At 32.8% G+C, this 22,032-nt stretch overlaps 3 protein-coding genes across 4 annotated transcripts in view; 2 read left to right on the top strand and 1 right to left on the bottom strand.

Annotated features, from left to right (window-relative positions):
• Positions 1-1,416: 1,416 nt before the first annotated feature.
• LOC135126919 (uncharacterized) lies at positions 1,417-9,300 on the top strand. Of its 2 annotated transcripts, none has more exons than XM_064053151.1 (5): positions 1,417-1,610; positions 1,911-2,097; positions 2,150-2,230; positions 7,954-8,089; positions 8,789-9,300. In XM_064053151.1, the coding sequence occupies exons 1-5, from the start codon at positions 1,528-1,530 to the stop codon at positions 9,169-9,171; spliced, it is 870 nt and encodes a 289-aa protein (XP_063909221.1). In that variant the 5' UTR covers positions 1,417-1,527; the 3' UTR covers positions 9,172-9,300. The 2 variants fall into 2 exon arrangements, with proteins under 2 accessions (XP_063909221.1, XP_063909220.1); XM_064053150.1 differs by having other exon boundaries at positions 2,150-2,242.
• Positions 9,301-9,305: 5 nt separating this feature from the next.
• On the bottom strand, positions 9,306-10,875 carry LOC135126917 (putative nuclease HARBI1). The gene is made up of 2 exons (XM_064053149.1): positions 10,571-10,875; positions 9,306-10,513 (listed from the first exon to the last, which is right to left on the bottom strand). The coding sequence occupies exon 2, from the start codon at positions 10,504-10,506 to the stop codon at positions 9,430-9,432; it is 1,077 nt and encodes a 358-aa protein (XP_063909219.1). The 5' UTR covers positions 10,507-10,513; positions 10,571-10,875; the 3' UTR covers positions 9,306-9,429.
• An 8,975-nt stretch (positions 10,876-19,850) lies between these two features.
• LOC135126916 (uncharacterized) overlaps positions 19,851-22,032 on the top strand; it is a 35,216-nt gene continuing 33,034 nt past the window's right edge. The window contains exon 1 of the mRNA XM_064053148.1: positions 19,851-20,224. Within this exon, the coding sequence (XP_063909218.1) occupies positions 19,892-20,224 (333 nt within the window). The 5' untranslated portion in view covers positions 19,851-19,891. The remainder of the gene's footprint in view (positions 20,225-22,032) is intronic.

Genomic DNA, 22,032 nt, shown 5'->3' with positions numbered 1-22,032 from the left:
AAAATTATTTTTCGAATACATCACAACCTTATGAATAATAGTGACTCTGGGATACCCATACCGTGTGTTAAAAAAAAATAGGCCCAAAGCTGTCTTATTTTTATGTGTTCTCGACACTTCATGACTCATACAGTACAAAAAAAGTAGTTTCCCGTTTCCGTTCGTCTGTCTGTCTGTCTGTTTGTGTGTCTGTGTGTCTGTCTGGTGTCTATTTTCATTTTTATTAGACACGTAACGTATGAAACTGCTGGATCGATTATTGTCAAATTTTGTATGTATATTAGAAATACTAACCAAAATTTGGCTAATCATCTCCACTAACAATTTGATGACGTCATTTCAATAAATGTATTTCAAAATTACTTGAATGTTACACAAAAATATACTCCTATACTTGTAGTGTACGAATCCGCTTTCAATTTTTTTGTTAAATTTTCGCAAAAACATTCGCAAAGTATAATAACGTTTTATTCCCAACACGAGTTGGTGGCGCAGTGGATGTATCAGGGAGAACGACCACCTGCGGTACTGGGATTGTGGGTTCGATGCCCAACTTGGCCGTTTACTTTTTTTTCTTGCATTGGTGTAACGCTGTGACTACTTTTCTTTTGTGCTGTGACTAAAATTATCTATGTTGATAACGTCATCACAACTTTTTAATAGTCAAATTAAGAACGAGTCACCCCATAAAATAAGAATTATAATATTCAGAACATTGTGTTCAAATGTGGTTTAATTAATAATTTTAGTCCTCTGTTTTGAGAAGACAAACTCATTCAAATGAAACTAATTTTTTCATGACATTGTTTCGACATATAAACATAAATAAACACTTGAACTTTAGATTGCTATTACCTACTACTGAAGGACATTTTATCCCGTTAGTAGCGTGCTTTAAATATATTTCACATTGTCCGTATGACGCAGTGGCTGCGGGGTGGTTATTATTCCCCTGGTTTTCACTTTATAGCTGTTATCACAAAATGAAAATCGTAAAATAAAATTTTATAATTTTTTTAAAGGTCTCGATTTGTTGGATTCTACTTATAACCTGCCACCAATTTTTTATTGATTAAATTAAGAACCTCATCTTCTAGAAAATGTGAAAATACCCACGTTTTTATGTAATTATGATTAAATAAGAATAATAATAATCATATTCAAAACATTTTGTTCCATTGTGGCTTAATTAATAATTTTAGGGTGGGTTTATATAACATGGCTTAATTTTTGATTAAGTTAATCATAAAATTAATTTAATTTCGTGATTAAACTAATTGCGGTTTACATATCAATTTTTGGAAAAATTAATCACGTTGTTAACTATCAGCGAATTAAAAATGTAACCATGTAGTCTGTGGTAACCAATTCTTACGCAAAGTTGGTACCTATTTCACGTCAGAAAACTGTCAACGCGGTCGCGCAATTAAAAACATAACCTATAAAAGTGAGACGCGCGAAACTTTAGAAGACTACTCACAAACGAAAACGTTAGTTTTCCGTGCGTGTTTCTGTTTCCACTGTATTATGGAGGACAAAAAGGCAAAAAGAGAACGTGGAAGAAACTTCACTGAGAAGGAGAAGGAGGCAGTAGTCGAAATTATAGAACGGTACGTAGATGCAAGTGGAATAAATTTGTTTCGGTGTTTTGTTACTTCTTGAATACCTGGATCTCAGAAGTACCGAGTGTTCTCTGGATGTATGCAAAGGAATATAGCACAAGATTAATTTGGATTTGGAATTTTTATTTTTCTTTCTTTAAAATCTAACATATCGTAGTGTTCATACAGGTATTTGGCGACTTTTAGAGCAACCTTGTTTTTGCCTACTTACATTCTTTCTTGCTAAGATTACCATGGATCACATTTGATATATCCTTTCCCGTTCCTTAACCAATCCATTTTCATTAGATATCGCCCACAACTCGAAAACAAAGTAACAGACGCCACTTCCCATCGGGATAAACAGGCAGCATGGGAGAAAGTGATGCACGAGTGCAATGCTACATCCCAGACAGCCCCCCGAACTGTGAAGCAACTAAAGGTCTTGTGGGCCAATATAAAAAGGACCACAAAAAAATCAATTGCCGAAGAAAATGTGAGCATAACAGAAAATATTTCTATACAACACATTTTTTGTTCAATTTTAGAAAAAACGTTACCTCGAAAGTCAAGAGGAGTATGATGGTGAATACGTGGCTTCATTGAAACGATTGAAAATGGACGAGAATGTACAGTCTATAGTATGTCAAAAAATGTGATTGTAGGGCATTGTACTCCTAAAATTAAAAAATTTAATCATAAATGCGTTTGTGCATGAAGTGTTAACAAAAAGATTTTTTTAGGATTACTCTCCATATCGCACTGTGAGAGCAATAGTCACCTGTTTTTGAGTTACATGATGATTTAACATTCCCAAGCTTTTATATACATATTAGTTGTGTTTTAAATACGAAATACTTAGGAATACATTATAGTCATACTGTCAACCTATTATTATTAATTGTGTTTTTTGCCATTAGAGTAGAACCTTCTACTCGTTATAGAAAACAAGAAATTTTTACTTATGTGACTATTGGTAGTGGTAATTTATTATATCTATGTGCTCCTGAGTTTTCCCGAATTTTTGGTGGTTTGCTACGCTGATAATTGCTGAATTTTGGACAGTGCATCTGAGTATTGGCGATCTATGTGCTGTGTGAGTTTCTTCCACTTTTGATAGAGTGGCATTGTAGCATTTTAGTATTAATTAACTAAATTAAGTTCACCTTTTTACTGTATCTTTTTCGACTAACGTTATCAAGCCTCTGTTAATTGAAATAATTTGGTCTATACTGCAATCTTTGTTTCTTCTGTGTTAACACTACCGTAGTCCAAGTGTGTTTGTCTCACTCTGTTAGTCACCACGACGGACTCCATTGGTGCGAGAAGAATTGTGTCCCCGTTCTTGTTTATTTTTCAATATGACCAACTTTTGTTTACATTGTGAGGGTGCCATAACACCAACAACACCCTCCACGAAATGTAATGGCCCATGTAAAAAATACTGCCACTTAAAATGCTTGAAATTAGGAGATTCTGATATGGCTAATATAATAAATGAAAAGTCTCATTGGGTGTGTTCGAAATGTGTTACAGCTTCTAGTTCCAGTAGTGCACCTATTACTGCTGAAAAGTTGGAGGAAATTATTAGATCACAATTGATGACTATTAAGCTTGAGATTAAACAAACTATTGAAGATAATTTTAAAATAATTAAGGATAGATTATCTGCAGTTGAAGAAAATGTACGCTTGATTCAAGACGAATGGACAGAATTTAAAAAATCTAACGTAAAAATGGATAACCCTTTGGACTTCAATACTGTTGTATCAGAAATTGAAGAGCGTAAGTCGCGGAGTACTAACGTTTTGCTGTTCAATATAAGTGAATCTATTTCATCGAATTCAGAAGAAAAGTTTCAGGATGATCTTTTGCAAGTAAATTCTATTCTTGCGCCTTTAGGTTCTTTTCCGCAGCCTAAGAAAATCATTCGAGTTGGTATGCCTAAGCCTAATGTAGTTCGCCCTTTAAAGATCGTCTATGAAAACGACGATATAGCTAAAGATGTCCTACGATCAAATAAGAATAATAATAATCGTAATCACCACTTCCGCCCTGATTTGACAAAAATACAGCGAGATTATAATAATTCAATACAGAAAGAATTTAAGGATAAGGTTGCACAAGGGAATACTAACGTTATGTTGAGATATAAAAACAATATGCCATATATTGTTGAAAAAAATATTTCTCGGGGTACTCATCCAAAAAAGTAATTAGTTTTTATTACCAAAACGCTGGTGGCTTAAGGTCTAAATTAAAGGATTTCGCAATTAAGGTTAGCTCTTGTGTTTATGACATTATTATTATTTCTGAAACTTGGCTTAGTGATAACATTACTAGTTCTGAAATAAATTTAAACAACTATAATATATTTAGGGCCGATCGAAATGTTAATACTAGTAATAAAATACGTGGAGGTGGAATACTGATAGCTGTAAAAAAGGAATTCGAATCTGTGGTAATTCTTCTTGGAAACTTTATCGAAAGTATTTACATCCATGTAAAATATCATGATTTAAACTTAATTGTCGGTGGAGTATATATCCCTCCTGCAAGTTATTTTACTTCTTATGTTAACTTCTGTCAAGACATAGAATCAATTTTTGATCGTTTTCCTGAGTCGTCGTATGTTATTGCTGGTGACTTTAACTTACCACATATTGATTGGAATGATGATGGTGAATGTGGTCTCAACAATTCTCTTGAATATGATTTAATTAGTTCTACATGTGCTCTAATGAATTTGACGCAAATTAATAAAATTCCTAATATGAGAAATGTATTCCTAGATCTTGTATTTTCAAACGTTGATAATCTTGATGTCTGCTCTGCATTAGATCCCATATTTCCTAGTAGTTGTCATCATTCTCCTTATTCTTGGTCTCTTTCCTGTTTATCTGCACCTTCTTTGAAATCTGATTTTCGTATTTTTGATTTTATTAATGGTAACTATGAACGTTTAAACCATTTTTACTCATCTGTTTGTTGGGAATCGTGTTTGGTGGGTCAAAATCTTGACGAAAAAGTTGCTATCTTTTATGAGATTTTATTTTATGGCATAGTGAAATTTATTCCCTATAAAGTGATCAATCGTAAAACTAGTAAATACCCTTATTGGTTTAATAAAGAACTTAAAGAATTATGTCGGTTGAAAACCACTGCTCATTGCACATTTAAAAACACCGGCAAACTTGATGACTACCTTTATTTTAAATCTTTGAGAGATCGGTGTAATGAACTCATTGAGAAGGTATATGCCGAATACATCTCAAACGTCAATCGTAATATGGTGAGTAATCCGAAATTGTTATGGAAATTTATTAATAGTAAAAAACATGGAGAATCTAACATCCCCAACGAAATGAATTTTGGACATCAATGTGTTAAAGGTGGGGAAGAGATAGCCAATGCTTTTGCTCAATACTTTGCAAGTGTTTACGTAAAAGATGATTCCAATAATTTTGTTTGTGATTTCAAATCCAGTTACGATGTAAATGATATGGGTCTAAAGATTTGTTTATCTGATATTTTCGATGAAATTTCTAAATTGAAATCTTCGTGCAGTCCAGGTCCTGACGGTATACCAAGTATCCTTATAAAAAACTGTAAGTTTGCTCTTTGTTCACCACTGCTTTTGTTGTTTGAAACCTCTTTGAGGGATGGTATTTTCCCTAAAATGTGGAAGAACAGCTTCATTATGCCCATTTTTAAATCTGGTAAACGTAATATAGTTGAAAATTACAGAGGTGTATGTTGTCAATCAGCAATTCCAAAGTTACTTGATTCCATTGTAACTAGGCAACTTCAGTGGGCTTCGTCTTCAGTTATCTCATCTAAACAACACGGTTTCGTCTCTAACAGGTCCACATTGTCGAATCTCCTTGAATATCGATCAATTCTAAACGAAGCATTGGTTAATCATTTGCAAGTCGATTCAGTGTATACTGATTTCGCAAAAGCGTTCGACCGCGTTAATCATAAACTATTACTTTTAAAGCTGGATAAACTTGGTTTCAAAGATAACACTATTAAGTGGTTAGCATCTTTTCTGTCAGGCAGGTGCCAGCAAGTTCGCATTGATAACTTTATTTCGTCGTCTTTCTCTGTTCCATCTGGTGTTCCGCAAGGTACTCATTGCGGACCCGTTCTATTTCTGTTATTCATAAATGATTTAACGCAGTGTTTACGATATTCAAATTATTTGTTGTACGCGGACGATCTAAAGATCTTTAAAGTCATTCGAGATACACAAGATTTAGAACAAGTACAATTAGATCTTGATATGCTTTTTGAGTGGTGCAGTAACAACTTACTCCCCTTAAATTTAGATAAGTGTTATATTATGTCAACTTTTAACATAAAATCTAACATCAGTTTTAAGTACCAACTGAATAAGCGTTGTATTAAACGTGTGACTCAGATTAAGGATTTAGGAGTAATTTTCGACTCATCACTTTCCTTTAAAAGTCATTATTCCTATATATCCAAAAAAGCTTTGAACATGTGGGGGTTTATTTGGCGAAATTGTCATGAGCTTTCACCTTTGGTCCTCAAAAGTTTATATTGCTCCTTAGTTCGGACACACTTAGATTATTGTTCACCTGTTTGGTCACCTTTATATAATGTTGATCGGGAGTTGCTAGAAAATCCTCAGAAAAAATTTTTAAGAGCTCTCGAATTTAAAGTTGGCTTCAAACATATTAAAGGCGACTACAATTGGATTCAACATCATTTTAATATACAACCCCTATATATTCGAAGATATACAACGGATGCTTGTGTTCTGCACGGAATATTAAATGGTCGTATTGACAATCCATCGCTGCTATCAAGACTCTCCTTCTTGTACCCTGCCGTCAACAGCCGCACAACTCGAAGTAAAGATATTTTTAGGGTAGCACCATCTACGTCGAATATAGGTCGTAATCATCCTTTACATAGAATGATGCTAGCTGCAAATGATTATTCGAACAACAGCAACATATCGATATTTGATTCTTCTTTGTCCAAATTTAAATTCAAAATTTTGTTATTTTATAACAGTAGATTTTAGTTCCTTATTTATTGTATTCAAATTAGTAAACGCCAAGCCATGAATATTTTTTGTTTTTGAATTTACTTATTAGGGAACACTCTGTTAGAATATGTATTATTTAGTTAGTTTAATAATTCATAATGTAAATTGGAGATTCCGTTACAAATAAATCTAAATCTAAATCTATTGCACTGGTACACAATACCAAATATTTTGACTTGCGTGTTAATAAATTTAAGACAAGAGCAAACTAGCAAGACATTTTAATGAAAAAAATATAACAAAATACAAAACAATCACAATATTAATTGATTCAACATCTGTTATGGCTAAATTCTTATAAATGTCTGACAGTCTGATGTATTTAAATTTTTTGTACATAAGAATTTTAAAAATTTTATTTCGCTCCAATTAACTTTCCCATCTTTACCATTCAAAGAAAAATTTATTCCCATGTTTTCGGTCAATTCTTTTATATTAAAAATATTCTTCTGCTCTACTTCATGAACTTTGGCTTTCCAGTTTTTCTTGCTAAACCTATTACTGGTATCTATAACTTACTAACTTCACTTTGGGATTGTTGTTCGCCTCTTGAACCTCTGGAGTGTATCATTAGTAGGAGACTGAATGATTATGGTTACGACATGTTTCGACTTTATTAATTAACGTCATCATCGGCTTATGTTTAACAAGCTAGTAACATGGATATTAAAATTTATGAAAATACATTGATAAAACTAATAATTAATATGCCCGAGATTTATACAAAATCTGAGGACGTTAATTAATAAAGTCGAAACATGTCGTAACCATAACCATTCAGTCTCCTAATGATACACTCCAGACGTCCAAGAGGCGGACAACAACCCCAAATTAAATAAAACTTGAACAGAATGGATCTGCAAAAATTTACTAACTTCACATTTGATTTAACTATATCAGAAGACATTGTGTATTTTTTGTGTTCAATTTGTACCTAAATTAATATCAGATTATCAACATCGACTGAAACATCAAACGCTTCATGATAGCTTACTTAGATTTTATTTATTTTTGAGATACGGCAGTCTTGCATTAAGTGCATATGTAACTTTCGGAAATGCAATACAAACATTTTGATTAATCTGAGCAGTACGCAGCTATTAAAAGCCGTTTATACTTACATATACGAAAACTACATTAATTTTTTTATAAATTAATGATAAATTTAAGAATTCGGCAAATTTTGACTTACGTGAGTATTGCTCTCACAGTGCGATATAACTTGGAAACTTGATAAATTATGCAGTGCTGTATGTTATATGCTTGTTTCAGAAAGAGAGATCTAAAACAGGAGGTGGACAGTGCAATACACAGCTATCAGATATGGACGCCCGGATACTAGCTATGGTGGAGCCCCAAGCTAGACCCCTGTGTAACATATTTGACTGTGACAATGTGTACCACGGAGGTAAAGTATTCATAATTTTATATAAAAATTCTAGGTTTAATTCTCTTACAAATACACTTGGGGAAAAATTAGCAAATCAACAAGGTATTTTTTTCACCAGTAGCCATGAAACATGCAATTGTCGACTTATTTCGAGGTAGTGAAATTCAACTTTACTACCAAGGTTCAAAAAGAAGATTGAGGTTATGTCCGCAATACTTGATTTGATTATTTCCTAAAAAATGAATAAATGTGTGCTACTAACATTACTTGAGTATATGCATGGTAGTTGGTAGACAGTGGAAGATCAAATGATTAATTCAGCGACAAGTATAAACGGTTTTCTTTGTGTTGATGATTTAGATTAAGTTTGATTAGAAATCAAAACAAAATCATGTTGCGTCAAAAAATTGAACGTTTATTTTTTCAATTTATTGTCTTATGATTGCTACTAGTGAAAAAAATAATATATTAGCCACGTTTGTAAAGCCATTTCTAGACCGAGCGCAAATTAGAACCCGAGACGCGCAGCTTTCCAACCTTGGCTAATAATATACTATTACTCGTTTTGTTCTAACTCCTTCATATAAAATGTCTCCTAATAAACTGTACACTTTCCCAAGAATGTAGTTGAAGGATATTTTTTTGTGCTATTTTATTGTAGGTATTTGGCAAGTTTAGTAAATAAATACATATTTTAATCATTGAAACCATTTTTAGATGTAGTTTTGTCCCCCACTCGTGGACTAATCGTTGTGTCACCTCCAACCCTCCCAATTCACATGGATCCAGTTCCTGGACCTTCTTGGCGAGATGAAAGTCCTCCACCCTACCTACCATCACCGCCATCTGACCAACCCTTAACGCCTTCTGCCGTTGCTCCAGAAATTCCCCAACCACCAAAAAAGGTGATCCGGAAAAAACCGAGGATTGCAAAATCAAAGAAGAGTACCGCGGATTTAAAAAGATTGCTGTATCTTAAACGGATAAAATTGGCCGAGATGGAACTTAATTTTAAGAAAAGATTATACAAAATAGAATTAGAAATTAAAGAAAAAGAATTAGAAATTAAGGAAAAAGAATTAGAAAAGTTACAGAGTTAGGCAATATTTAATTATTTTTTGTTCGTTCGTTGTTTTTTTTTTTAAATATTTTTATGTAAAGAAAAAATATCTTTGTCATTTCTATTGAAACACTACCTGCTTATCAAAAATGTCTCAATTTCAACGTTGTCAAATTTACGATCAGTAAGTTGTGTTTCAATAGAAATGGCAGACTTTAATTCAATATAACACAAAATTTTATTAAATATGTAATAGTGGAACGACTTTTTTGTTTTGTTTTTTTGTTCAAATTTGTTTTTATCCAAAATGCGTTCGAATTAAAGATGTTCGAACTGCTGAATTTTCATTATTAAAAATTCGAACATTGTTTTGTACGTGTATTTCATTAACCTCCGGTGGTAGGACAATCTCTGGGTCTCTTGGAGGTTCCTCGTCATTAGCAATAATTGCTAGATTGTGGAGAACACAACAAGCGACGATAGTTGTCAGTGTTGTCTCCATCTTTGTCCGCAAACCAATAGAGAGGCAAGGAAATCGTTTCTTAAGGACGCCAAAACATCTTTCTATGGGGTTCCTTGTAGCTTTGTGGCAGTTGTTGTATGCTGTCTCTGGTGCTGTTTGTGGACGAATTAGTGGAGTTAAAATAAATGAGCGGCAGGCATATCCACTATCACCCAATAAAAATCCATCGCCATAGCGGCTATTTTCGAGATCAGCACATAAAGCGGAATCGTTGAAGATGGTGCTGTCGTGGACGCTACCTGGCCATCTTGCCACAATGTTTAAAATTTTGATGTTAGCGTCACATACGGCTTGAATATTAATAGAAAAGTAATTTTTTCTATTTCTAAAAACTTCGGCTTCGAGTCCACCTGGAGATTCAATCCGTATGTGACTGCAGTCAATTGCGCCAATCACATTGGGCATTCTACGTAATCTATAGAATCCCAGTTTTACATTTTGTAATTCCGCTTGTGTTGGCATCTTGATGTATTGTGGTTTTAACGCTGCAATTTTTCGCACAACTCTTTGAATTATAATGCAGGCCGTTGACTTATGCACACCAAACGTATCGCCCACTAATTGTTGAAAGGCCCCTGTTGCCAAAAATCGCATCGTTAACAATACCTGGTTTAAGGCAGAAATCGATTTTCGCCGATTGCAGGTAGGTTCTAATTCCGCACCAAGAATATCACGCAGCCACAGAATTGTTTCTTTGTTGAACCGAAATCGCATTTTAAATTCCTGTTCGTCATATAGTTCAAATGGATTTGTTCTATCCTTTAAAGCTCTTCTCCTCCGCGGAATCCTTTGAACAATGTTTTCTTCGTCCGATGATGAAGATGAGGACGATATATCCGATAAATCAAACATCCCGAAACTGAAGATATCGAATATAATAAAGAAATATGAATCAATTTATTATGTTATTACTTACGTTTGTAATAATCGTTGGATTTTCTTTATTTTCACCAATTTTGCTCACTCGTCACAAATACGCGAAGCGTCAAAGCGGGCGAATTAGCGAGTTAATTGAAGTCGCTACTTCGATTAAGTTAATCGTGTGATTAACATTTTAATTAAGCGTAATTTCGCTTTTGTAAACCGATATGATGTTTAATCGTGTGATTAATGTCGTTAATAGCGAATTAATTTAACAAAAAATTAAATTTTAATTTTGTGTTTAATCGCACCTCGATGACGTCAAAAAATTAAACTAATCGATAATTAACGCTTAATTTTTAATTAAATATTTAATTCGGCTTTTATAAACCCACCCTTTTAGTCTTCTATTTTGAGGAGACAACTCATACAAATTAAACAAATTTCTGCGTGACATTCTTTCGATGTATAAACATAAACAATCCAAGTTAAGCATGTACACTGATAATCATACACTCTTTTCCGTTGGTTATTTGCTTTGAATACATTTTATATTGTCTGAATATCTGCGGACGGCACCTCCTTGGTATTTGCACTCCCGCGGCGTAGGGGATTCGAGGTGTCATTTACACCACTGTTTTTACGATATAAAGTTTATCAGAAAACACAAATTTTCTATAATTTTTCAGAGAAGCGGAATTTGTTGGATACTTGTACTTCAAGGGCTAGAGAAGTTCTTTCGAAGTACCCCGGGACCAAGTTTTTAATCAATATTAATCAAATGAACGTGTTGAATTCCATTGGTAAATTGCTATAATTTTAGTAGGTAATCTTACTTTTAAATCTCACAACACAAAGTATCGCTGAAAACTGAGGAGAGCTCAATCGTCTTGATCGGAGAGATCGATCCCGTAACCGACTTTAGTTATGTTCATATAAATTTGCCGTTACACCACCATAATGACTTGAGTATTACCATTCAGTTACTTAAGTGACCATTTACTTATTCTTTATGTCTTTAAATTTATGACATTTGGTTGTATTTTTGTAAATTGAAGAGGGTTTTTGCAGCTGGGAAATAAGGTCCTCAATACCTTATACATATTTCAATGGCTTTTGTCTTTCAATAATAGAGGAGTAAACAATTTGTCCCCCATGTTTTGGATTTTGATTTAGGGGCAGTTTTCCAACCTTGCGATTCATCATTTTGCATTTGAACGCATTCCACAATAAAAAAAACATACAACGTAGGGTTTCATTTGTTTACGTTCACACTTCAAGACCAAATTTTTTACTCATATCTAACTTTGATGGGATGTTTGAGTTAACACAGCGTATTGTTTTGTGTTTTGGCAAAGATTTTGGAGATACTAAAAAAAAAACACCGAAAATATGTATCAAATAACAATTTTTTTGAATTTTGATTTTTCCTGAACATGTATCTACAACTTTAACTTTTATTACTAATACTCAGATGAAAATACAGGCAATTTTTAAATGACACCCTAATGACACATGTTTTTTTTGTAATTTTTTTCTGAATTCATTAATTATTATCATGATGTCATATTCTGTTAAAAAATTGTAGTCCAGAAATATCAAAAATTTTTCTTATACTTTCAAATTATATCGGATTTTAAATAATCTTTTGGTCAATTTAGATATATAATATATCGAAATAAAGTAAAAATCAAAAACAAAATAAGGGCTAGTTTCATAATCAAAACTTAAAGGACCTTTAACTAATGGGAGCTTTAAACCATTTTCTCAGTAATGTGTTTCTATGGTAAAAATCCAATTTTAATTTTAAAGTTCCAATTAACTTGATTATGAAATCGGTCCTAAGGTAAAATTACTAATATTGAATATAATAATTAATATAATTATCAATCAGTCACTGAAATCAGGTTTTTAATCACTAGACAAAATCAGGTACAGGCGGCCTTGTAAAATTATGTAACAATTTAGCCAAATCTTTTTTTGTATACGTTAATTAATAAATTAACAAAGAATGAATTCGTGAATTAACTTGTTTTTCATAACTTTTTGATTGATTTTATTGATCAAATAAATAGTTTACGAGTGGAATTTAAATGAATTTAACACTTATTTTATAAAGTTTTCCAAAGTTGAGCAGTTATAGTTTCTAGGTTAGTACCACAGTATTATTTTTTTGCAAAAATTTCGCAGAACTTCGTTGCTTAACATCTAAGCTGCAGTATACAGTTACATCTAGGGAGCAAATACTGAGACTATACAGCTTTTAGATAAAATTTAATTTAGAAAAATATTGACAAATGAAATTACATAATGTAAAAATAATGAATGAATATCGATGCGTAGGTACTTAGAGTTTAGATTTACGTCTCTCATACAAATATCGGACCACTAGTAAGTGTAGACATACGGAGAAGAGTACCCATAACCTGCAATAATATGGTTAAACATAGAAAATAGGTAATATATTGTTTCAAACCATAAGAATAGTACGGTGCCGAATAATAGCTACTGGAATAATAAGGTACGTATCCATATGAGGGGTAAACCCATTGAGGTGCCGGACCCGGAGCAGGAGAAGCAGCAGGAGCAGCAAAGCTGATGGCGGTAAGACTAACCAAAAGAATAAAAATCTGAAAACGAATAAAATGTATAATAGCGATTCTCTTCTTTGTTTTCTTTAATTTATTGTTTCTGCTTTCACTAGCGTGCGTGTTGAAACGAACTCGCACAGTTATTTTATAGAGAAACAAAATAAACGGTCGTTTGTATGAACTGGTATACTAAAAATGAAGTAAATCGGTTTTCACGACTAAAACCATCATCACTGTTTTCAGTTTCATGCTTACTGAAAGCTGCACATTATACGGAGCACATATTTATAAATAAATCTATAAACAAATTATTAATAACATAACGATAGTGGTTTTACTATTCCAGAAAACTATGTTTGCGTGTAGCAAGCTTAAAGCTTATGTACAAGAATACAAATTAGGTTTAAAATTGAACCGAACATAGATTGCTATGTCCATAAATTTACATAATGATACGATTATTGATTATTTTTTCAATTTATGTTCACCAAACATCACTACTATAGTTAGATAAAACTTATGAAAAATGACTTACCGCAAAAATCGCTTTCATTTTTGACACCACTTTGTGTTCCCTGTGGCAGTGAAGAGTATAGACTAACGAATGATGGATGGGTGAATTTTATTTATATAGCCATCAGTATTGTAATTTTTCATTCAAAGATTTGCTCCACGTATATAGTCAACAATACTCAATACAATTTAAGACAAACAAAATGTTTTTGGTATGTAAAGCACATTCGTCGTGATGTAATCTGTTTACAGTGGAATTTGCTTATTGTAATGTGTAGATTCATCGCCAGATTAATGCTTAACGATAATGGTACTCCTTTATAAGCTCCGAGCAACAATTAAACTGTAATAATATTAGACCAAAAGTGATTCATTATCCTTGAAGTTATTATTTATTTGGCATATGAATGAGTGCGTTAAGAAGAACTTGCTGGTAGGTATAGATTCTCCTAGTGTTTTGAACAAAAATTTGATGTTATACTGATGAGGTTAATTATAATTATACGTACAGGTGTTGTTGTTATGCGGGTGGTATCGGCATTAAAAACGAAGTGTTCAGACACGGGAATACAAAAGAGTTTTCTTCAAGGATAAGGAAATAAAATATAAAATAAAAAAATGTTTGAATACCTGAAGACGCATTATTAATTCTCGACACAAAATGATTTTCTCGTTGTTAAGCCTAACTAATATGAGCTCCAGGATGTGGTTTTGTTGATTTCAAATTTCTTACCGAAAATGCAACGTGTACTCTAGAAACAAGTTGCTGTGTTATCGAATTCATTTGCAAAAATCAAGCCAATTTTATTTTCTTAAAATAAAAATTTGCGCGTAACTTATGAAAAAACTGTTTCGGCATTGAGTTTAACAAAAATAGTAAAAGCCAAATCTTTGTTTGAACATTTATGTGGGTGCAGTCCTCGGAAAATTTACTGTAAGTGCACATATGGTAAATATGTCGTTTTCCGCAGGATTATAAATCTCAATCGTTCTTCCTTCCATTTACAACAAGAGGTTCATTAATTTTGTAAATGGTGCTCACTATACTAGGATGAGTTACTTCAAGTTAATGATCAAAGTTGTTAAGCATTTACGTTGGATTTTCTCCAACGCGATTGATTAAACAGTGTTGTTAGCGGCCGTTAAACTCAATTTCAAGTTGTGTTACATACAGTGACTATTGACCGGCAAACAAGTGGATTTTGGAGCCGATTGGATTCTAGACGAATTTAGAAATAATCTCCTCGAGGTAGTATACGATATTATCTTAGGTTATAAGACAACAACTAAATATTTCGTTTTAAAAATGAACATTCCTGTTTCGGTCTGTCTGTCGATCTGCCTGTCTCGTCTGTTGGTGATGGTAACACCCCGATCAAAATTTTTTGTTCATCTCCACCAAAAATCTGATGACCTCACCTCAAATTTTTTCCAGATAAACGCTATCTAAAATATGCAAAACAATATACAACCATTCTCTGATTTACTATTTCAGTTTTATTTTTAACCTTACGCCTGTAGTTTTTTGGAAAAAAAACTAACCTTTGGTTCTACAGGTGTTACTAGTACTAATGGACTTGTTTTAAGGTTATTGAGAATATGGTAAATTGCTAAATGCATAATTTTTCTGTTAATTTCTTGCTGTAATACACATAGTTTCTTCATACAGTCTTTCTAGAATTGTTTCCATGCGTCTAAAAAAAAATAATTACTCAAGCAACCGATTTTATTATCTCATTTACTTTAGTACTCTTGTTATTAATATTAAACTCTACCCATTCAAGCTTATCTACCGACCTACTTGTTTACGTTTTAGGTCTATTAACATATTTGTTTTCACGGAATTAAATTTTATAATTTATCGAAGGGACTAAACTTGTTTAATTGATTTTTTACTTCCTGAAAGTAAACTAGGAAAGTATTCCAAAATGGTCCATTCGGTGAATAGCTACTTTCATCTTTCTCGACGTTTCATGACCTCTAGAGGATGAAAAAATAAGCTTCCGTTTCCGTTTTAAAATTTTATGTTATTTACGCATTTCATATAGGCGGTAAAACGCTAACCAAAATTTGTCTAATCGTCCCCCAACAATTTGATTTTCGTGTACTTGTGGTTTTTAAACCCGCTTTGATTTTTACCACAATTACTTTACAAACATTTTTTTTGTGTAATATTTTCCACGTGTTTCATGATTGTATCCTTCATTCCCTCATGCATCAAATACCTCGTGAGTGAATTGGTTAAATGACTGATTTTTACACTATGAATGGTATTATTTACATTTTTACTCAAGCGTGAGCTAAGGACATATTGTAATAGAGTCCAAATGACGAATGGCTAGTTTTATGTTTTCTGGATGACCTCTAAAGACGATATCTAGAGAAAGAATGGGTCTCCAGTTTCTGTCTGTGTGCCTGCCATCTGTCCAAATTTTTTAACCAGGTTATCTCCGAAACTACCCGACTGATTGTTGTCAAATTTTAGATGTATGTTATGAATATCGTGTAGATGGTAAAAGACTAACTAAAATTTGTCTAATCATCTCTATTAACAATTTGATGACATCTCCTCAAAAATGGGTACATTAAACATTATTTAAATTTCATAGTCTGGTCACATTTGTGGTTTACGAATCTGCCTTCAAATTGTATAACAACCTTCCATAAGCAACACTGAATATGGAGAAGTTAAAGTCGCCGACCTCGGACCTGCAAAGCGAAAATTGTCGTGGTTCGATCCTTTCATGGTTTCATTAGTGCCCGAGTGTTAGTTAATTGGAAATATTGTAAAAGGGTCCATCCGATCCCTACCAACGATAGGAGAGGTAAATGTTGTTTAAACTCGAGTCGGGTTTTTACCCTAGACTTCAAAATTTTTGGGAAAACAATAAAAAACGATATTTTACAATGTAATTTTTAAATTGCAAAACCAATCGCTTTGAAATTTTGCATATGTTTTAAAGTCACTGGAAGAATAGTAAATCGTTAATAAAAAAGTATTCGTTATGCCCCCCTTCAATTGATGACGCCATCTTACAATTTGGTCGAATAATTGTTATTTAAAGTTAATAAAATAACCTACTTGTAGTTTATGAATCCGTGTTTAATTTTTACTCTACATATCCAGATTTTTGGAAAGAATTCAAAATATTTATAGCAACATTTTATAATTTAGCTTTGAATTGCAAAACGTCATATTACAGTTTATACGAATAAATCTTCTTTAAATTTTATAAAATAACATACTTCTGCAATTGTGGGTCATGAGTGTGGGTTAGGTTTTTATCCTACACATCAAGATGTTCGAAATTGTATAACATTTTACAATTTAACTGTGAAATTGAAAAACCAAATATTTTGAAAACTTGCAAACGTTTTAAGATTATCGCATGCATGGCAAATTGTTGATCACGATTTATCCTTTTTAGACCCCTTAAAAATTAATGACGTCGTCGTACAATTTAGCCAAATAAATGTTATTTAAATTTTGTAAAATAAAAACTCCTCACTTGAAGTATATGAATCAGTGTTTAGTTTTATTCGTAATTTATTAACAACATTTTGCAGTGCAAAATATAGTAATGTTACTCCCACCTATATTAAAAACATAGTGTAATAAACTAAGAATTATAATATGTAATGGTATGTATTCAGAACATATTGCCGCATTGTACTTAATTAATAATTTTGTTCCCATCCTCTGTTTTAAGGAGACAAAGGCATTCAAACATGGCAGCTTACCTAAGTGCTTAATCGTCGCATTCTTTCAATGTACCTATAAACAAAACAATCGAAGTTAAGCATGTACTGATAATACATTTTTCCCGTTAGTTATCTGTCTTAAATATATTTCATACTTTCCGCACTTGTACGGATCACAGGAGTTGTTTACTATATTGGATTTTATTTTTAAGAGGTTATTACAAAATCAAATTTTATAATTTTTCCAAGAAGCGGGATTTGTTAAATTTTACTTCAGGGGCGAAATAAACTTCGACCAATTTTATCATGAAATAAATAAAATTGTGCAAAATCACATTTCATAGTTTTTTGAAAAAACTCGATTTGTTCGATTTTCTGTAAGGGACGACGGAAGTTCTGTTTAAATAACTTTAGATCAATTTTTTTACCTGGATTTTCATTGCCATATTGCTCTCTTTTACTTCTAGCTACATTAGGGGCCAATTTCAAGTTGATAGCGACCTCGCAAAACGACGAAAAACATCGCTAAATTAACTTGAAATTGGTCTCTAAGGACAGTATTGTAATGGTTTTATAATGACGACTGGTTTCATGTTTTCTCAACATTACATCGCTCCTAGAATATGAAAACGTAGGTCTCCCGTTTTCGTTAGTCTGTCGTTTTTTTGCGGACTGTGAAAATCTCAGTCGGGCTGTGAATTACAGTACATACTTTTAAGATTACTTTTGATCGCAAAACTAACTAAAATTTCTCAACTTTTTTCTTAAAAAAAAAACTGATTCTAAAATGTACAGCGTGACATGATTTTTTACAATTAAGGTTAAAGAAATTCTTACAAAGATTATTATTTAGTAAACTAATACAAGCACGTTATCATCTCCACGGCATTCAAAAAATGACAGCGTAGCTGCTGAAACGCATCGATAGTTCTTTGAAATTTTTGGTTTCAAGGGATCATAACGTGTTTCTGAATATGATTTCATTTTTCATGTCGATTTTATATTGTCTTTTGCAATTTATTTTAGAAATTACGAAACGATAATTTAGTAGGATATTAAGGATAATGTATTCTCATTTAAAGTGATTTCAGGAAACTCTTATATAAAACTTTATTGAAAAATTTGTCCAAAGATTTTTATTTGCAGGAATCTCATTCGCATGTTGCGATGGTTTTCGTAGTTTTAGAACATCGTTTATAAACCACTAGAAAACCCAACTAGCGGAAAAGCAGAGAGTCATAATTGGATACAGAAGAGCAACTATGATAAATAAGTAACGTGTGCATGTGTGTAGTGTTGGGGTGGAAATATGCGGAGAGAATAAACATGAGGAGATTGAAAGAGGCCAGGAGTATCTACAGCAACATTTAGATTTTGCACGCTCCTGATATCAGTGATATTTACACGAAACAGGAAATTCAAAACCGATATTTTTTAGATTAGAAGGAAATGTTTCAACAAAATCTTCGATAGCGAATAAACTACGGAAGTTACGATGTATTGATCATGTGATAACCTTCCAAAATAGTGAGGCACAAATTCACATCTACAGTAAAAGAATTTCGATTTTGATTCACGTAATTAACCTTACGTTGATTTATTTCAGAAATGTTGTTTTCCGCAGTCTTCATAGTTCGTGATTGTGTTAGTCATTGACACAAGTATTATTTAAAGAAAGTAAAAGTTGTTTATATTTTTTTTGCCGTCGTAGATTTTTTTCAATTTTTTAATATTTTATCAAGAAATTTAAACCAGTTAGTTTACTTAGTAATTTAGAGGTTGCGAAAGATCTTATAAAAAATCAAAAATTCAAATTCATTTGATCATCTAAATATTCTTATCCGTTTCGGTTAGACTGTTAATAAGACCTTAGTGTACAATTTTCTAATGTGTTGTATGACAGTAAAAAATGTATTTTGAACTTGTTTTACGTTCCAGTATTGTAATTTTTCTGTTTGTACATCCGCTCACCAATTCTCTTGAAAAACTAATCAAATGGAAACAGTTTTAAAGATCTCGAATACCAAATTTGATTGCGGCTCGTTAAGTATTCTTACTGAGGTATAGTTGGCGAAAAATTTCACTACACACAGATGCACCTTGCAAAAAACCCTAGAAAGTTCTCCAAAGACTTCAAAATGTGAACACTTATTCGAATCTCCGAATCTAAAACTTCGTCTCATTCTACCAACTTTCCGAACGCGAAAGTTAAAAACAAACATCTTCGCAGAAAGTTTCAAAAACAGCATTTGCCGCTTTTATGCCCGACAGCTGATCAAGAAAATCTTGGAACTTCCACAAGTCTTTCCCTCATGTTTCAAGTGAGTATCTTTCGGTTACTTTCCACTCGATCGATGCAAGAAAGTGAAGATTTATCGTCGTATCTTCGTGCGTTTCGCTAATAAGTTTGCAAATCGAAGTCTGTGGTATATCGCGCATCTGCCCTACGGGGGCGTTCCTCGTGTTCGGCGTCGCGACGGCGAACGTATCGACCTGACGCATGCACTGCGTCAGTAGTGTGTCTTCGACTCTTGCAAGCTCTAGCAGCGGGATGCTGTGCTCTAAGCAGCATGGAGCTGCCTCGAATAGCTTCCCAGACCTCCATTTGTCCTCCCAGCATCCAGATGTTGACGGAGTACAGCAAGCCTCGCACTCCTGTCAGCAAGAGATTGCTAAGTGCTTCCATCCAACCAGCTGAACCGCAATTTGCCGTTCTTCCATCCGCACCATCCTACCAGCCCAGCCGCAAGCGCGAGGAAGCACGTGCTCTGCAAAACCTGAGGAAGAGAATGCAAGCGGTCCGAGTCCTACAGGCTAACAAACCGGAACCCATCGAAGCGACCTGTGCCAATAATAACATTAGTCCTGCCGATTTAGATAATAGAACGTATCTTCTGCAGAAGGTGAGTAAGAGGAGGAGCAGAGATGAATATGTAGATGCTGGCCAGTGGACGGGTTAAGAATAATAACTCGGAAGGAAATTTTCTTAGAAATAAGTTTTGACAGGGTTTTTTTCTGTCTAGACCGGCTATGCAATGAATAATAATTTGATTTAACGTGTCCGCATGTATTAAAAGTGGCAAACTTATTTAGACCCTCTCAGTAAATTGCTGGAGCAAAACGCACTGAAGTCCCTAAAGAATGAAAATGCGTTAAACAAAAAACTATTTATTCTGGACTTATTTTATTTAATTAAATGTAATTTGTAGCAGACTGAGTACAAGAAAGAGAATTACTTCATTTTTTTTACGCAGGTGCCTATATACAAAGGTAATAGTAACAATACTAAAAACAATGACACAATAGTTTTGCAGTGGAACTGTAAATTTTGTCATTTTTGTGAATTCAGAACAAAATGGCTTTAGGTAAAGTCTAATGAACTATGTTAAAAGATTTTCAAAAACTACCAATTAAACATGGGTTGCGGTAATGATTTTTTTTTATTCCCATGAGTATTATAATTTTTCGTTATTTTTTATTATGAAAGTGTTTTTTAATAAAATATAAACTAAAGTAAATTAAAATACATAAATATAATATTTCTTTATTATTCCTGTTGATGACCCATATTCATGATCAAATAGAATAAAGTAAGTTTTGTTTTCTCGACGGTAAAATTGAAACCTCAGAGAACGAAGAACAATAGGAAACCCATAAAAGCAGATCGTTAATAAAGATTAGGAATAGCAAGGACCATAATACTAATTCCTGTGATACGGCATGTGTAAGTTTCAACATAAAAGTTTTATCGTTCACTTACATTTACTCTGTATAACAGTAGTTAACCTTCACATTAACACCGTTCTTGTGATTTCAGCCATTCTCTCGAAGCAAAATCTTTATTTTTTTGATAATTAACTTATAATTAAAATATGTGACATTAGTGATAGTCTTACTATGAAAGTATGTATTAGTTATAACTGTTTTTACGGTTATGTAAAAAAATGTGAAAAGTCTATATGAATTTTTTACTTTACAAGATGCTGTGATTACTTAACGACGGCCTTAATTTTGATCTCTATGAAAGACTGTATTTACAGATGCAACTTTTAAAAATTTATACAATTTTTGGAACTAAACACTTGATTCAAGTATTGTAAATATCAATTAATAATAAAAAATTGAACATTGCGTTATTTTAGTTAACTTTTTGGTTTCATTGCTCTAAGTTTTATCCAGAACTTTTTTCACTCTTGAGTTCTACAGTCTAACAAATAAAGCTTCTTCGAAAAATGATAAAATTAGATTTTGTGATTTTTTTTAACTTAAAATACAGATATATGTGCACTGTTAAAGTGTAGGTAAAGAAGCATGCTATGCGTATATTTTTAGTGCAACGACACGTGTATATTAATTTTAAGAGGTGTAGTGTAATATTAATAATAACAAAATTATATTCTCAAATTTTCTTGAAAATGGGGTAAATCGTTCTTGATTTGATCAATAAAATAAAATGCTTCATTCATTAGTTCCTTTGTAAGCAATTTCAAATTAAAAGGACGCCCTTCACAATTTACTATCTATAAAAAAAATAGAATTAAAATTACGCCCTTAGTCGCTTATAAAGTACACCGTCCAGAATTTATAAATTACGATGCTTAGAATTTACAAACTACGGCATCCGTCGTTCATAAAGAACGGCCTTCGTTGTAAAATACGGTGTTCAAGATTTGCAACGTATGACGTCAGAATTCACAAAATACTGTGTCCC

The sequence above is a fragment of the Zophobas morio genome, unplaced genomic scaffold (assembly GCF_036711695.1).
Source record: "Zophobas morio isolate AGI-343-1 ecotype UQ-CSIRO unplaced genomic scaffold, CSIRO_AGI_Zmor_V1 ptg000011l, whole genome shotgun sequence".
NCBI lineage: Eukaryota > Metazoa > Arthropoda > Insecta > Coleoptera > Tenebrionidae > Zophobas > Zophobas morio.
The sequence above is the reverse complement of the archived record's forward strand: the minus strand, read 5'-3'. Positions and strand labels throughout refer to the sequence as shown.